The sequence below is a fragment of the Drosophila obscura genome, unplaced genomic scaffold, assembly GCF_018151105.1.
Source record: "Drosophila obscura isolate BZ-5 IFL unplaced genomic scaffold, ASM1815110v1 contig_150, whole genome shotgun sequence".
Classification (NCBI taxonomy): domain Eukaryota; kingdom Metazoa; phylum Arthropoda; class Insecta; order Diptera; family Drosophilidae; genus Drosophila; species Drosophila obscura.
The window spans coordinates 1,255,971-1,274,257 of record NW_024542736.1 but is presented as its reverse complement, the minus strand read 5'-3'; the positions used below and the strand labels follow the sequence as shown (position 1 = coordinate 1,274,257).

The following is an 18,287-nucleotide window of genomic DNA, read 5'->3' as shown; positions in this document are numbered from 1 at the left end:
GTTTTCCCAAGAAAAAGTCAACGCGCGTCATCGGCTTTCATAGAGTACCATAAACATCAAGTCGCATTGGCATCGGTCGCAGTCCAGGAGCTGACCACAGGTCTGGTGCGAGTATGCCACAAAAAAGAATGGCCAAAATCGACTAATTTTAACAATGATGTAAGTTGTCGCAATTGAGCGACTAACAAAGGCAGCGGCCACACGGTTTTTTGGCCAGAAGCCCAATTTTTTTTGTTTGTGTGTGTCGACTTTCACACAAAATGACAAACGCGCAAGTGGTAAAAATTGTGTGTTAAACGTTTCTGAATTGACTTGACGCGACCGGGGCAGAGGGCCCCAGACCCAGGAACAGACACAGACCGAGACCCAGGCCGAGGACCGAGGACCGAGGGGCAGCTGCTGCCATACCGACGAACGTGCGCCAAGTCGTGATGCTTGCCAAAAAACATAAAAAATATGAAGATTACGAGTATATGGAAAATGAAGATGGCATCATTTAATGATGAAGTGCCCACAGGCCACTGTGGATGGGTTGGGAAAAACTAGAACGTATAGTGATTCATATTGATATTGGTAGCACTGGAAATGGGAAGCTGGAGGTGATTCATGCTCCGGATATGTCACTATTACAACAATTACAATTACTGGCGGATTGGCAGCTGCACTTTCCGGAGCCTAGGACAACAAGGAGTGCAGTTGGGAGTGGGGTGGTGGACGGGGGCAAGCAAATAGTTTCGCAATTGCATTTTTGTGGCGCAAATTAAAAACATATTGTCAGGCATTAGCGGGCAGGCGGCACTCCACTTACACTCTCAGGATTAAGAGCTAAAAATAACCTAAAAGCGAGAGAGGTAGAGAGAGAGAGAGATCTGCCGCTCCAGAGACCAATTTGCCTGTTGGGGAGGGAGTGCCTGCCTGTGTGCTATTTGTCTCTTCTGTAGCGGCTACTCCTCCTCCTCCTCCACCCCTTCTGTAGAGCCTTAATAAATTTAGCTCATGCGCTCGCTTGTACTTACTGTACTTTCCGCCCGCCTGCCAAGCCAACGTACATAAAATGGGAGGGGGCAAAAAAATGGGAATTATGTGGCAATAAAAAATAGTGCTAAAACATTCGACAGCCTAGCTGCAACAAAAACAACAACAACAACAACAGCAAGTAGCACAAGAGCAGAGCATCATTGCAACGATGACGATGCAGTGGAAGGAAGGCAAGAGCACACTTGCACACCATGTGGTGCAATGGCAAGATCGGCAGGCAGCAGCAGCAGCGACAGCGGCACACAGCGGCAATTGCCATCGCAGTCGACCGCTGGAAATGTGCGCGTAGAGGCAAAGATATCAGACAGTGCCACGGTCAAGTGCTCGGTGGAAAATGAGGCACATGAAGATGTACATTAAAAGGAGAAGCATATGTAAACATACAGTACATATAGTGAAATTAGAAACCAGATGCGTACATAAATTCTCACCGAAGTTACTCAAACTTTTGTGGAAAAGCGATGGAAATGGGAAATTAAACAAAATATACGTGGTTCCTTGAATAGTAATACACATACTCGTACTTGTGCTTACACATATTTATGAATAAAAGCTGCCTTTCTGAAGAGAATACATTTTGAAAGAAGATTCGCTTCAGAATATGCAGTTCGTGAAAGGTGTAACTGCTTTACTATGAGCAAGCAGTCAAAGCTGTAAAATTTACAGTGCACTGCAAGCAGTAAAGTAATAGTTCAAGCAGCTTAAAGTACAAGCAGTTTTAAAGAATCCCATCATAATAAAATGCTTCAATTCTGTATCCATTCCGCCCGTGCACAACAGTTTTCCCTTTCTGGATCATCGCATTTCCCACCGGGCACTCTGTGTACGACTCACGCATAATTTTCTATACACAAACATAAGCCTAAAATAACAGTATTAACAAGAACAACAGCAACAGCACTAAAAACACGACAGGAAAACCGTGACATGGACAGAGGGACGCACGGAAAGTTAGGGGGGACAGTGGCAGGGGTAAGTCGCAGCAGCAGCAGCGGCGGCGGCGTCGGCTCGGCAGAGCGATCAGAAGAGTGAGGGGAAGCGGGAGCACATGTGCGTGCCAAAGAAGAAAAACCAAAGAAGAGTGCGACACCGATCATGGCAGAGGGCGAGTCGCAGCAGCAGCAGAACCGAAGGCAGGATCCAATGCTGCTCCCGTACCCCGTACCCGCACCCCTACCCTCTAACCATCTCCGCTCCCGTATCCATTCCGCTCCCATTCCCGTTCCGGGCATTTAAAAACCGTGCGGCACCAGCGCTGCGGGTTATTGTCAGATAGAACGCGGTGGCGTGAACATCACAAGTACCAACAACTCAACTCAACTCAACAACTAATGAGAGCCAAAGAACAGCGATTATTGAAATAGAAGAAAACTCTTCTCTCTCCTCCTGCCGTGTGTGTGCGAGTGTGCCGTGGTGTTAGTGTGTGCCGTGTGTGTGTGTCTGTTCTTTTGGGATTTCCCGCGTTCTGTGACCATAAAAAATATTGGCACTTGGCCCAAAACTTGGACAATACCGCTGCCAAAATCGTAGAGCTAGACAACTGCCGGAAATGCGAAAGTGAAAGCGGTCGCCCCATCGTGACACAAAATAAAATAATCAGCAAAATCGTCAGAGACGACAACGACGTCCCATAATATGTCTTCCACGCTCAAGTCACAGCAACTGCCACTGAGCATTCCCAGCCACAGCGGCGGCATGTACGCCGTCAAGACAGCACCATCGATGCCCGGCAAGGCCTTCGAGGAGAACACTTGCTACAGTGGCTTCATATCGCCCCCGCTGAGTGCCACAATTGGTGGCGGATCGGCACATCGCAACGACACCTTTCGGGCGCCGCTAAAGATGGAGCCAGCCGGCAGCGAGGCGTACAACAACTTCACCAGCGGTGAGCTGCAGTTTCCGGACTTTTCGCACCTCTGCTTTGCCGCCGAAACACCCAATTCGGTGTTCAGCGACTGCCATAACTATGTGGGGCAGGATCAGGATCACGATCGGGATCGGGACTTTGACCATGATCAGGATGATATTGTGTGCGCCGCGGCGGACCACACGGGCATGCCGTACCAGCAGGGCCAGTACACACAGCTCAATCGCGAGGATATCTTCCGCTTCGAGCCGGAGGACATTGCCCGGTTAACCGGTGAGCCCGATTTTTCCGGATTGTTGCAGCCACCGCCGCCAACGCCCTACACACCCTACACGCCCTGCAGCGCCCAGTCCAGCCAGTTGGCGGTCGCGGCTGCCTCGTCTTTGGCCGCCTCGCAGGCCGACTCCATTAACCTGGATATTGATTATTTTAATTATGATGAAATTAATTGCCAATCGAAAAACCAATCACCGTGCTCATCACCGCACCTGGATGCCTGGTTGAATTTCAATCTCGGCGAGATGCCAGTCACTGCCACGGCAGACACATCCGCCACGGCAGCCGCCACATCCACATCCACATCATCGCCCAAACTGTGCAACATGTACGATGGACTGTTGCTGCAGCAGCAGCAGCATCAGCATCACATCAAGCAGGAGTCCTCGCCCACCAAACTGCCATCGATGAGCTCCACATTTGGCACACCCAAATGCATTCCCATGTGCGCCAGCAATTACGACGATTACTCAAATCTCTATTCGGGCCCGGGTGCGCAATATGCGGCCGAAAATTATCAAAATAATATGTCGCACGCCATCGAAAAGCCGAACCGTGAACACAAAATCATCTGGACGATTGACGAGCTCGACGAACTAATGCTGGGCGACGGCAGCAGCAGCAGCAGCAAATCAGCGGCCACCGCAATCCCAAAGTGCCGAATCCGATATGGCTAATTACGTTGCGGATGAGTTGATCAAAACTGAGGCAGTCATGGGCTTGGACAGCGAGGACGATGACAATGAGTATGAGGAGGAGACCCACGACCTCGACCTCGACAACGAGGTGTTTGCCCAGCCCAAGGACAGCGAGTACAAGCCGGAGAGCTGCTGCGATGCGGATGCGGATGCGGCAGAGGTCGAGGCAGAGGCAGAGGCCGAACCACTGCCACTCATCTGTCGCTGGAGCGGCTGCAATGTGGAGTTCCCCCACCAGCAGGCCTTCGTGGAGCATATCGAGAAGTGTCACGTTGATGTGCGCAAGGGCGAGGATTTCTCCTGCTTCTGGCTGGACTGTCCCAGGCGCTACAAGCCGTTCAATGCCCGCTACAAATTGCTCATTCACATGCGTGTCCACAGCGGCGAGAAGCCAAATAAATGTCCGGTAAGAATTGGTCGCCAGTCAAACCAGCCACTGCAGTGGCAAAACCTTTCCAATCTCGTCTGGAATACCATTTCTCAAAATCAGACAAGTGGAGTTTATATTGTTTTGCGAGCTGCACAGCTGCTGCTGCTGCTGCCATACTCGTATTTGTTTATGTTCGCAACAGGACTTTCCACTCAAGGATCCTCTGGCTCTGGACCAAACACAACCCCCAACAAGATTGTTGTGTTAGTTTCCTTTTCTGATACGATACCCTGCACTTGTGGAGTCAAAGCCGGACTGTGAACTGTGCGCCCTAACTATCCACCCAAAATCAGTTGCACTGCGTAAAATCTTTCAAAGAGATTTCCAGCGTTTCTTTGCTGCGTCAGAGCCTAACCCAAATAATTCCCACATATATATAGAGAGCATCTTATAGTCGTTTAAATGTTTCGTATTTCCTTTTATCATGCACGTGTTGACATTTGATGCGGCATTGGGGCCTGCCAGCGCTCAGATGATGAATTGTGCGGCGCAAAGCAATCACAGAAATTGACAGAGTTAGAGTAAGGCTCTGGGGCTGCAGGCTGCAGGCTCCAGGCCCCAGGACCCGAGCAGGAGTCCAGAAAGTCCACCTTGAAATAGAATGTTATTAGGGGCACACACACACGCACATAAACCCACTCTGATTCTGACTCTATCTGCTTTGTCCCATCTCTCTCCGGCATGCTCTTTCATTTTGATTTTTGAGTAATTGATGGATTCTTGGCTGTTTTTGGGTTGGGTTAAAAAATAACCAGCACTCTGGATAGATTCCCCATGTCCATCAGCAGCTTGGAGCTGCCTTTGCCATTACACTTGTTTCCTGTCGTTTGTGTTGCAAAAGCGTAATTTGCCCCTTTCACTGGGTGTGTGACAGGTGTGTGTGTGTGTGTGTGTGTCAGGGGGAGGGAGGGTCTGTGTGGAAATGGCTACCTGCGCGACACCTGGGGACAGAAACGAGCAACATCGAGGTCACAATTTTATACGTCCTTCGGACACTCAACCCAACTCCACTCCATTCCACTTCTGACTCCCCTCCACTGCTGACTCCCCTCCACTCATCTCAAACTGCCTCCTTTATGCAGCTGCTTTCTGCTCCCCTCTCTCTCTTCTACTGCGACAGTAATTGCAATTTTCGATGACACCTTTCATTTTTGTTTTCGTTTGTTTTTTCTTTTTTGTCCATTACAGTTTCCCAGCTGCAATAAAGCATTCTCGCGTTTGGAAAATTTGAAAATTCATCAACGCTCGCACACGGGAGAACGGCCTTATGGCTGTCAGTATAAAGGTTGCCTCAAAGCGTTCAGCAATAGTTCGGATCGGGCGAAACATCAAAGGACCCACTACGATACGGTGAGTACATGCCCCATGCCCCAGCGTATGTGTGCCTGTGTGTGTGAGTGCGTGGGGCAAGCAATTTGCAATGCGTGTCAAAAGGAAATTGAAGAGCTCGCGGCTGGAGGAGCAGCAGCAGCAGCAAGATGCAGCAGTTGGGGTTCCCAAGCGCAGCTTAAAGATTTAATGGATGCCAAGGCGCTTAGCGGCACCGTCCAGACAGCTGAGACAGAGTCACTTAAATAAAAAACAAGAACAATAAAACAAAAAGAAGACAATGCAAGGGCAGGACATGGTCGTGGGTCGCAGCTTTAAATACTCTGATGCAGCTGCAATGGGTCATGAAAAGTGAATTTTTATGTGCTAATCCGATCCTGTGAAACAAATGCAAATTGATAGATTGATAAACCTGGCTCTATGGACTCTACGTCTGCTGCTGATACCTCAGGCCATCAGACATGCTGGTCCGAATCACAATACCCTCTGCAAGAGTACAAAAATGTGTGGCACAGTTGCTGCTGCTGCTGCTGTTGTGGCTGCTGCCAGCATGACATGTGCACATTTCGTATTTCGCTGCCTGAGTGATTTATAGTTTTGCCCCGGCGGCAAAAGTAACAGCCACGGCAAGGGCCCAACACGGCAACAGCTAGAACAGCAGCAGCAGCAACAGCAACAGCAGCAACAGTCGCGTCAGCGCGTGGTACAGCCGGAAAAAAGGTCACAGCCAGCATGAAGGACCAGTCAGGCAGCAGAAGGCAAATCGAATAAACTAAACGAGTTAGCAGCGCACACCCCGCCCCACCCAACTAGGGAGCTGCCAATCAGGATCTGAAAGGGATACAATGTGTGGATGGTTTGGAGTGTGGGTGCTGCTCCTGGTGCCCGCGGACAGGACACGGGACACGGGACACAGGACATTGGCAGAACAAACAAAATGCAGCATGACATTTCAAAACGATTTGACTTGGCAAATATGCCAAGCCATATGCAGGTCCCCCACTACCTACCTAACCATGTACCTATTGTAGTGTGTGTGTGTGTGTGTGTGCTGGTCATGTGTGGGCAGGGGAACAAATCAATTGCATACTTTTAGGTAGCAGCAGCAACAGCTACAGCAGCCGCTCGCCTGTGCTGCGGTCCCCATTGAAGCTGGCAAATATTAATGCAACGCGTCTGCTCTATTCTCGCTCTATTGATACAGAAACCGTATGCCTGCCAGCTGCCAGGATGCACCAAGCGCTACACGGATCCCTCCAGCCTGCGCAAACATGTCAAGAATCACGCGCTGCGCAATGCCAATGGACAGCTGGTGCGCCGCAAATCTGCCGGCGGCGGCGGTGGCGTCGGCGGGGCTGGCCCATCGAATGCCAATGGCGCCTGCAGCAAGAAGGCGGCCAAAACACGCCGTCACTCGGAATCGGCACTGGCCCAGGCCCAGGCACAGGCACAAGCACAAGCTCAGGCGCTGGCTCTGGGCGGTGGTGTGCTGCCCGTAGGTGCAACGACAGGTGCGGCGACAGGTGAGCAGCAGCAGCAGCAGCAGCAGCAGCAGCGACAGCACCGCAGCAATAGTTGCAGCGATTCGATGCTTCACTTTGAGAACGGGCCAACGACTGCGGACAGGACAAACCGCAATGGCTGCGGCAATGTTGCAGCTAATAACAATTCAATGAACTTTAATGAGTTGTCAAATTGCATTGTCATCATTGAGCACAATCAGAATGAGGCAACAACAGGAGCAGCAGTAACAGGAGCCGGCCATAACGTGGCAACCACAGCAGTACAGACAACAGCATCGGCAGCAACTACAGCAGCAGCAACAGCAACAACAGCAACAACATATGCTCTTTACGATGCAACCGGCAACATGGCGCCCGCAACGGAAACGGATGCGCTGAGCGTTTGCAGCAGCAACAGCAACAGCAATAGCAATAGCAACAATTACAATGGCTACAGCCATGGCAGCCATGAAAATATTAATCAATTAAGCGAGCTCGAACAACTGCTGACAGCAGCGAATGGGCCCCGTACGGTACGGACGGCAGTTGCCTCAGCCTCAGCCTCAGCTAATGGGATTAGCACCGTGGAGGACACACAGGGTGGCAAATGCCATTTGAGCGAGTTTGTGTCGTTCGAGTACGTGACAAAGTATATCACGGACACGTACGACCCCACAACGTCCAAGAGCCCGGCAGTTAATTTACAATTACAATCGGAATTTGATAGTAATTTCGATATGCTGGACTTTCAGGAGTTCATCTGAGTTGTAGACATTAAGATTAAGATTGGTTAAGTTTACTTTGCTAGTTCCTAGCTAGAGCCCACCAAAAGTCAGCAATTCTATATCCAAAGATCTCAGTGCCTGAGCCCCTAAAGGAAGCCTCATACCCAAAAAGAGAGACACACCACCAACCACCACTTGTATATAGCATATTATTTAAGCATAAGAAACGTTCCTAGATATCCGCTAGTTCCAGTGATTAGAAGCGTCTTCCTTCACCCTCCTTCTCCTCCTGCTCAGTCATGAGCCATGCGAGAGGTGAACTATCAATTTAGTTGCTCTACAATTAAGTACACTCGAGAAGTGCGCAGTTAAAGGTTCTCAAACAAAACAAAACAAAACAAAAAACCAGCCCATTTACCATATTAATTAAATTAATTTCGATGATTTTTTCTTACGCAACTTGTTTGCATATGTAACGTAATTATATTAAAATATGCATATTAATTACTTTGCCTGCGTGAATACAGAACACAGAGAATATATATATACAGACAATATAAGGAATATATACGTATAAAGTTAATGTGTTGGATCAAAGCAGATTTAATGGAATAATCAATGCAATGGAAAGGTGTTCAAGTGCAGGCCGAAATGGGAATCGGGAATATCAACCCATCTATTGCACTTTTTTCCCTTGTTGTCCCTCGGAATCACTTTTATAGCATATAGACAGAGCAGAGGAACGTGCAGCCTTTTTGCTGATCCCATATTAATCTGTTATATATCATCCGTAGATTTATTTCTGTGGCCACTTTTTTATACGTTCATATCTTGCAGTGGCAAGGGAAGGGAAGGGAAGGGCAGGGTCCACTTAAATGTATGCACTCCTGGGTAACCGATGACCCTTAGGTTCCACTTCGATTTCATATGTGTGTGTGTGTGTATGGGTTTATTACACCTGACACTCGAAGCAGAAAAAAAAACACGGAAAGGGAGAGAACCGAAACAACATGCTGGGATTTCCGTTTCATGTTTGCCCGCCTGACTTCACTTAATTGCTGTGCATTCAAAAAATAATTTACACCAGCGGAGCAGCTACCCCGCTCCCCCCTCCCCCCTGTATGTATGTATTTATGTAGTTAATTTATTATACGAATTTAACACATTTTCAGATGCGCCATCCATACACATAAAATGCGCGTAAATATTCGTTCGCATTCATTTACGATTCATACATATAAAATTCATAAAAATGGGCTTAAGCCTTCAATTAATTTGTGATTGTGCATTGATTTCGCATTGAATGTTTTTTTTTGCAGCGAGCCTGAATGGATTGAGAAAGTTTTCCTCTAATTTGATTTAATATTAAACAGCGAATACTCCTTCGTTTCCTTAATGGAATGGCTGCCCCATGAATGCGGGACTCATAAATGCCCTAGAGCCACTGCCACCGCTACTGGCTGCAGCAATGTTGCATTGCCAATGCAATTTTAGCGACTTAATAAGGCCCAAATGTGCTCTTTCGTTAACTGGCTGGAAATTGCCACGGTGGTGCATGGTGCATGGTGCATGGTGCACACAGCGGGCTGTTAATGTGTAAACAACTGCCAACATATCAATGAGCAGAGCAGGACAGTAGAGGGCAGGGCAGGGCAGGGCAGTGCAGAGCCAGGCAGTCAGGCAAAAATAAAGTGGCCAGAACCATGGCCCCGTTAAATGAGCAGTTAACATTGGCCGTTATGAACTTTAATATTAATAACCATTTATGCTTATGACAGACAATGAAAGCCGTGCACAAATTTACTTGCTGCAGCCACACCCAACACAACCCACTCACTCGTTTCCTTTTGCGGCTTCTGTTTTTGCTGTACAACAGCACTAAAAATGCTTAGGGATGGGCGGGTGTTTTTTGGTCATGCAGCTGCATTTAAAAATGCTGCAAGTGTGCCAGTTAATATGCAGACCGACACGGCTCTTCATTACATGCCCCCAAACACATACACACACACTACACAGGGACAACATCAACAAAATAAACAACGAAAATGCAAAGCAATTAAAAGCAGCGCCGCAGAACATAGCGCGGCATATCCTCCACATAAAACATGAGCACACAGGGCACATGATTTTGACTTTTGTCGGAGCTGTCTTTTTACAATCACTATGTAGTGCTCTCTCTATCTCTATCCTGTGTCTCTGTCTCTCTAGTCTGTGCGATGCGACTGAAAGATACCCCTAAGCGCGCGTGAGCGGTAGCAGTAGTATTTCCCACAGCTGTTACACTCTAAAATAAAATAAAAATCATAGTTGAATTTCTGCTCAGAGAAGGTAGAAATAATGTGGAATCCCTTTGCTGGATTGACTATTAATCGCTCTTGTTACTCTTTAATAAATATTTCCCCATATGCCACTATGCATAATAAATCTGTTAATGTTACATAAAACATCTCAATGGGGTATGCCCACATACTTGATCCCATTTACTGATCATTTGCACGGACTGCCTGCTGTGGGCTACAAGTGGTCATTGGCTGGCTGGCTGGAAGTTCTGTTTTCGGTTGGGGCTGCCGTTTTGGATGTTAGGTTTTGGGCCCCAAATGAATTTTTGCGCTTCCGAGGTTAAAGTGCAGAAATTGGTGCAGCAAAAACACCGAGAGAGATGGCAGCTAAATATTTACTAGCTCACACACAGGCAAACAAACAGCACACAAACTCGCAGACACACAAAACTGACTGGAGGCTGTGAGAAGTTTTATGAAAATGGCTGCCGCTACCTGTACGAGTGTGCGAGTGTGCGAGTGTGCGAGTGTGCGTGTGTGTTTGTAGGAGTAATTGTTATACCAAAAGTCGCGCGCTCACAATTTATTTTTGTTAATCAGCAGTCCCACCCAGTCGACGCGCCACGCCCTCGAATGAATAGCCGTGCACATATGCGTGGCAAGTGGCAACAATTCGACAATTATGTGGCATTTCCATTGCCGTTTTTGCTGTTCGTTTTTATTTTAATTAAAAACTCCCACAGCCAAATGGAAAGGGGTACAGGGGTGTAGGATGCAAAAAAGCAGGAGCAGCTTTCACGGTTCCCAGCCAAAGCACTCGGTCGGCGCTACCCCAACCCCCCTGCAATCCCCCCAGCAACCCCATGTGTTAGAATATTTGATATTTATGTGCCTCCTGCAACAGAACCCGACAGAAGGCAGAAGGAAAGAGAGAGGAGTTTCGCTCGCCAGTGCCCGGTGGCAAGTTCCACTCCGATAAGCATCTGCTGCTGCTGCTGCTGCTGCTGCCACAGGCTGCCGCTGTTCCTCCTGTTGTGTGGCTCCGATTTTCAGTGCGTTTCGGCGGTTTGTTCCGCAATTATGCAAATCCAAAGATCGCCACACAACGATATACAAAAATTCCATGCATTTACAATTTTCTAATCAATGGAATTTTAATTTTAATTTCAAACGGAACCCCCCCACACCCACTGATTTTTCCTGCTTGCCTTGTTTGTCCTTGTTTGCAATGTGTCTTTCCACGTTTTGTTGTAATTGTGGTCGGCGAAAAATTGTTTAATTTGCTGTTTGCAAATGGTTGGTCTCTGGTCTGAATGAGATATCAAAGTGCTCGGTTATGGTACATTCATATTTTACGATAGGAAAGGAGTCAAAGGGTTGTGGCTGTGGCTGGTAGCTGGTAGCTGGGCCCTGTCATGTCACTTTCCATTTTGGCGAAGCCGATCGCCAGCTGAGTTTTCGATTAAAGGGGCGCGCCTGCAATGTTTCAATTAATTCAATCTCAGTGTGAAATGTGTCACTCACACATGTCCTGTGGAGTGTGGCTGGCAAGTAAAGCGCTTTGTTGCCTATTTATGGGAGCAGTGCCGCCTGAATGGTAGCGCTCTGCATTCATTTCATTTCATACTCGTATTCGTATTCACATTTTTAATTTAATCAGGCTGGCTGCCGCGCTGCGTCGCTCAACCATAATTAAGTTTCTTTGCACTGCTTGCACCATGAATGGAACAACAGCAAAGAAAGCAGTGGATAAGATTTTCGTTTACGACCAAAAGATACCCAATTAATGTGAGAATATCACCGATTTAATTAATGGGGAAATAATAAACTTGAAGCTGCAATATCATTCAACGAAAGACCACAATTAGTTGCCATATTCGTAATGCCACAAGACTGCCATCAACACGATATACCCTCCAGTCTGTGCAAAGATATAATGCTGAGAAATAAAATAAATCAGACATACTCGCCTATATGCCTGTATGTAGCATATTTTACTGTGGCCCCGGCACCCCATCGATAATGCAATAAAACATCCGTGGCGCACGTTTTTCAACATTTAATTCAATAAATAATTTCCATTTACTACATGTACGTATTGCCCCTGCACAATATACACAACTGACAATTTCAAATATTCGAAGGAACAAAAATTTAAATATGAAAATATTTTGCACGCAGCATCTGCATATTACATTTTCCATTGTGTAATTAATTAAACATTTCCGGTGGCTCGTCAAAGTTTTCACTACACAAAATACATACATACATCTGTATGTAGATATATCTACATATGTGCACGTGTGTATGTATGTGGGAGGGGCCTGCTCGAAAGTTTACCCTGCCTGAGAGTAATTAGACGACAGACCCCCCCACCCTGCCCTCTATATACTGCTCGCACTTGGCGCTGGGCGGGGCAGGACTCTGTCTGAGTGCTTAAAATGCTCCTTTGGCGTTAAATTTATGACAACCGCACATGTTGTTTGCCGCCTAAACAGTAACAATAACGGGCCATGAGGCAACAGCCAACAGCCAGCAGCGTGCAACATAGAGCACAGTCTGTGGGCGGAGGGCGTGGGCGGGGGGCATGGGCGGTGTTGGGGTTTGGTGGCTCGTTAGAAACTTTCTAAGGTTGTGGCGGTACACGGAACAGCTGTGCCGCCAAAAAGGGCAGAATTCTCCGAATTGTTGCACGCTTCAATTGCCCCCTTCCTTGGCGGGAGGAGGGAGCGGGGGTGATGGTCACATTGTTGCAAAGCTGGCTGCCACGGCCACGGCTGATAAGCTGCCCTTGGGGCAGGCAGGCAGCAGGCAGGCAGCAGGCAGGGTACGTTCGGTACTCATACGCCGTGTGGTATGCTGCTGCACTGACGTGACCCCCAAAAACATTGCAGCAAGTGCTCAAGTGGGTGTGGCAGCGAAATTTTGCTCCAAAGTAAATTTATTGTTTTGGCCATTACCACTTAGTGAGTTGCCCCATGCCCCCTGCCCCCTGCCACTGCCACTGCCACTGCTCCTGCCACTGCTCCTGTGCTGTTGCTGTTGTTGGTGCATGGCTGCAAAACTTGCCCCAAAGTGCCGTTTATTCTTATGCAAGCGAACAACTTACAACTTTCTGCTGCTGCTGCTGCCTCTGCTGCATCTCCTGCTGCTGCTGCTGCTTCTGCTGCCTGTGCTGCTGCTGTTGTGGTTGTGCGGCCAAGGATGCAAATCAGAATCTCTAAAGTGCCCTAACCGAATGCTTTAACAATCTCTCAAGTCCTGTGCCTCCAACGTACAATTTTGCAGTCGATAATGAGTGCTTCGCATTAATTAAAAACCAAATGGATGAGACTCCCTGTGGCTTCCCCGGCAGCGGCTGCTTACCTTCAGATTTCTTTTGATTCACAAGTAGAAATTAATTGAACTGCACACCGCAGCAATTAACGTGGAGGAGGAGGAGGAGCAGCACTTGTTCCGGTTCCATTAATGCTACCAATATCAATGGCGACCCTCGAAATTGCTGTAATTTCGAATAGATAATGAAATGCAATTAGAAAGTGTGCGACACACAAACACACACACTACACACAAACACACACATACACGTAGAGCCATGGAGAAGACAGAAATAGAGAGAGAGAGAGAACAAGACTGGCAACAATAACAGCAATTTAAACAGATTTCCAACCCAGCAACAAAAACCCCTCCTACAGCTGCTGACTGCCGCATAATGTGGCATAGAAGTTTGTAATTAAAGTTTGCCGAGGCCAGGTGACGGTGACGCTGACGGCCAGCCAGTGACGACGCCACGGGATATGGCCGGGGCCGTTTCACACACACACACAATGCAACAGCAGCAAATCAATTTCCGCATCCTGCCCGGATGCCCGGTCGGGCTACGGCTACAGCTACGGCTACGGCTACGGCTCTGGCTTGGGTCCTGGCTCCTGGGCCTTGTCAGGGGCGATCAACATGGCAGAAAATAAAATTCAATTAACGCGCTTAAATTAAACTGCCACTTCCGGTTTTGATGACATTTTCATAGCAATCCAAGCAGGCAGCATGGGGGCTATAGCTGGGACTGTAGCTGGGACTGTAGCTGGTGCTGCTGCTGGGACTGGACTTCTGTTCTGCTGGTACTACGAGTTGTGCGGTTGTCCGGACTAGGATGAATGCTTGCTGCTGGCGTTGTTTACTCCAAGCTGACATCTTGCCTTCTTTCAACGCCTTGCCTTGCCTTGCCTTGCATCGATATTAAATGGTAAATGGCCGACATAATGGCTGTCCCTCTGCGGCTGTCATTATGGCTGCAACCGGGACAGGACAGGACCGTTCAGGACAGGGAGGGTATTCCGCCAGTGGCCAGTCTGTTCGGCTTAATGATAAGTAAAGCTTATTACGCGCTTCACTCTTGATTGACCAGCAGCTGCGGGCCCCAAGTACTTGCAGTGCACCAAGCATCCTTTATATACGTACAAATGGTTCCATTGTGGTCCAGCCGTCCATCAAAGTTGGACTGGGAGCGTTGCAAACTTCATTATCGGGCCACGCCAAATGACAAAAAATCATTGAAGCGTTCAGCAGTGATTAAATTAGAAATCTTCATCGCCCAAGTTCTCTAACTGCCTGCCTCCTGGTTGACTGGCATCGAGTGGAGGAGCAGCAAAACCAACCAGTCTGCTTTGCATTCATGGAGCGCCCTTCTCTGCTCTCGCATAGATTTCTTTTAGAGATGCCCAAGTGCCCGATGGGGGTAAGGTCTGGTCTGTTCGGGCGATAAGCAACTTTGGCAAAGCAACTGGCGTTTAATTTAATTAGTACACAAGAACAAAAAGCAAAAATAAAAACAAAAACAAAACCAAACCAAAAAGAAATACAGCCAAAAGCAAACGTCCCACTGATAAGTGCATGCCCGTTGATTAAGTTGGCTGGCGGCAACTGAATGCTCAAAGCAGACGAAAAGCGGATTTGTAGCAGCAGTTTTCTCGTTGATGCTTTTGCTTTTGCTGCTGCTGCTGATCCTTGTCCTGGCTCTGGTTCTGGTTCTGGTGCAGCGTCAGTTCATCATCAAAAGGCAAGGTGCACTCGCACTCGCAGTAGAGCAGAGAGGCTGGCTTTGTTTGGACCACCTGCTCGGGCAAATCCGTGCCACATTTACTCAGCGTGACAGAAGGTGGTGCTGCTGCCAGCTGGACCGTACTCGAAGATTCATTGACATTGCATGGCATACGATACTCGTTTAGGGGATATTGCGACGGGGCCAGTGCCAGGGGTCGACTTTTTCCTATGAAAAGCAGACTGTCGGACTGCGGACGCGTTGGCCAGGAGCAGATGGAGACGGAACTGTGGCTACTGCCGGACTCCTCCTCCTCCTCCTGCTCCACATCGCCTTCAGCTGGGACATTACTCTCGGCATTGGGCTGCCCTTTCAGCTTAACTGTTGCATGCCGTAAATCATTTGTTGAGAGTGAAAGATGCCCCGAAATTTCATCATGTGACGGATGCATTGTTGTCGTCCTTGCCATTGTGGCACTGGCTATCGGCTGTGTCGGCTCTGTCGGCTGTGTCGGCTCTGTCGTCTCTGCTGATTGTATCGTTTCATTGGAGGCATTGAAGTTGTCTGTGGAATTAGTGCGCAGCAGTGTGGCCGCATTGGACTCGAAGAGATTCTCCAGCGAGTCAGTGCGACCGTCCAGCAGCTTGGTCAGAAATTTATTCGTTGGCAGCAGCGGCCTTCGTTTCCGCCAAATGCTTGGGTCAGCAAGTGTTTGCGCCGGCTGCGTCACGGCTGGGACTTTGGTGATGCCCGCGAAGAGCTTTTGTCGCAATTTATCTTCGGAGCGACACATCTCAAAGGCATTTGCAATGGTCAAGTAAATCTGTTCGGCCAACAAGGCCCGGCGTGGCGTGTAAAAGTCCCTGCAGATGGGACAGCGTTCGGCCCGAATGCGGCAATCAACGCAGAGCACATGTCCGTTCTGGCATTGCATGGCCGGCGGAATTATGGTCAGATTGCAGATGGGGCACTCGACCAGCCGCAATATACTCTCAAGGGCAGTGGAGAGCCGTCTTAGGCTGGTCGGCATGGGTGCACAGCATATGCTCTGTTGGGTTTCACAAAATTAAGTTCGGTTTTGAGCGCTCAATTGGATTTACTTACATTCTTATCACAGTCCTTTTCACAGCCACTGTTCCAGCAGAGCATTGTGACGCAGTCCTTTTGGCTCTTGACTATTTTGGCCACATCTGCGACACGCAGGCCAAGGACATCTACGCCATTGACCTGAAATGTGTGAGTAATGTTTAAGTATTTCATTCTTTCTGGGCAATTGTCATCTTTTGATTGCGGTTTTCGCCTATTTTCTCACAGCTAATTTATTGCGCTGCAAGCTAGTTTTTTTTCTTACATTTAAATCATTAAAAATCATGAAATTAAACGTTTATTTCTAAGTAGACTTTTTAATATTGCCCCCCTGTTTACATTTCAAGTTCACATACTGCTTGCATGCTTGATTAGCAGTGCACTGCTTTCGACTGCTTGCTTTATGCAGAACCGCTTGCCACTGTTAACTTAAGCAAACTGCATGCACTGTTAAGCAAAGTAACAGCGCTTTGACGCCGCTGTATGTCGTTTAAGTGTTTTTGTTTGCTTTCCACTTTGTTTGTTTTAGTTAGCACTAATTAATCTTTTCCGATTTGCTGCGTTGAATATTACGTATGTATGTATAGTCGTTAGTGCCTGTCCCGGCAAAAAGCTGGTTCTGAATGCACCAACTGTTTCAGAGTTTTAGGTGAGTGTTTTCTATTTTCTACTCACCATCTGATATAGCTACTATAAAAATCCTAAGATGACAATTAACTAAGCTGTATTGAATTGCTATTTAAAGCAAACAATCAACGCTTACAAAAGGCAAAGTCTAATATAATATATGTAAATCTATGTGTCATAAGAGACTTACACTTAAGGAGGGGGGAGACCCATTACATCTTACCTCTAGAACACAGTCACCCGTCTTGAGGCCACACAGTGCTGCAGGTGTGCCCGCGGCCACCTCGCAGACCTGTTTTATGTGAACACAATATCGGATTAAAGATCGTAATAGGATCTGCACTTATGGTTTCCCTTTATTACCCATGGATAGGGATCCCACTTGCTACGGGTCAGATGAAACCCATAGTTCTCAATGCTGGGTGCAGCACGTGGTATCCGCAAGAGTCGCACGCACGATGTCGCCGTATCGCTTTCGGCCGAAGCTGCATTTGGCCGTGAGCTGCGATCGGTCAGTTTCATTGTTCCTAATCCTCAGAGATCTGTAAAGACTCGCGCGTTGCATACAGCCAAAATCCAGACGGTACCGATAAAGTGGCTAGCGCGAGACGTGTTCAACCTGCGCTCTCAGCTGGTAAACTGTTTTTTTTTCGAGTCTGTATTTTTATTTTTCGTGCAAGTCTCGCGCGCCGTCTATGTGGGCCGGCTGAAAAGTTGCCGAGCGCTTTGGGCCGACGCAATCGGCTATGAAACAAAATTTTGGCTTCAGCTTTCAGCCGCGCTCGCAGCATCTCTCACCCATTGGCCGCGGCTTCTAGCCTACGTCTATGTGTGTTGTAAGTTGTCGGCGCCGAATTGTGGCTGCGACCAGGGCCGCCAGATTCGTTGCCTGACAGCAGCAGGTTGTGCGCATGGAAATTACTCTTACGTGTAGAGTATGTGTGTGTGCTTGCCGCTTGCTGGGGCTAAGTAAATATTTGAACTTTTGCTCGAGGTATGAAGACATATGCAGCTTTTGTGTGCGCTACCAAGATAAAGGTAAACACACACATATATATTTACTCAGATATGACTAAGGAGGGAGATTCATGATAGGGGGGCATAAGGTAAGTACATGGGCTATCAATAGCCTGTTGGAATTACACGCCAATCTCATCTAATATGAAATTAAATTACAAATAATACGAATATTACCTGAAAATACTTGAAACTTCTTAAAAAACTAAAAGAAGTAGCAGATTGAGAACAGACATAAAAACTTCTATTAACTTTCGGCTGTTTAATGAATGATAATGTATGATAATTGGATAATATTCCCACCGAGTGTTCACTTCAAACATTTACTGCCGCATTCTCTACACGTTTAAAGTTGTGTTTATTGGCTTAATTTTT

General features: G+C 47.7%; 2 protein-coding genes across 3 annotated transcripts; one reads left to right on the top strand and one right to left on the bottom strand.

Annotated features, from left to right (window-relative positions):
- The first annotated feature begins 2,252 nt into the window (after positions 1-2,252).
- On the top strand, positions 2,253-8,420 carry LOC111079244. The gene is given in 5 exon segments (XM_022374357.2): positions 2,253-3,790; positions 3,793-3,813; positions 3,816-4,285; positions 5,498-5,659; positions 6,843-8,420. Coding segments are annotated over 5 exon segments (2,832 nt in total). The 5' UTR covers positions 2,253-2,673; the 3' UTR covers positions 7,905-8,420.
- A 6,485-nt stretch (positions 8,421-14,905) lies between these two features.
- LOC111079245 lies at positions 14,906-17,539 on the bottom strand. Of its 2 annotated transcripts, XM_022374358.2 has the most exons (4): positions 17,259-17,539; positions 17,119-17,187; positions 16,287-16,409; positions 14,906-16,230 (listed from the first exon to the last, which is right to left on the bottom strand). In XM_022374358.2, exons 1-4 carry the CDS (start codon positions 17,415-17,417, stop codon positions 15,073-15,075), a joined length of 1,509 nt encoding a protein of 502 aa, XP_022230050.2. In that variant the 5' UTR covers positions 17,418-17,539; the 3' UTR covers positions 14,906-15,072. The 2 variants fall into 2 exon arrangements, with proteins under 2 accessions (XP_022230050.2, XP_041447498.1); XM_041591564.1 differs by lacking the exons at positions 17,119-17,187; positions 17,259-17,539 and adding an exon at positions 16,534-16,590.
- Between the last annotated feature and the right edge of the window lie 748 nt (positions 17,540-18,287).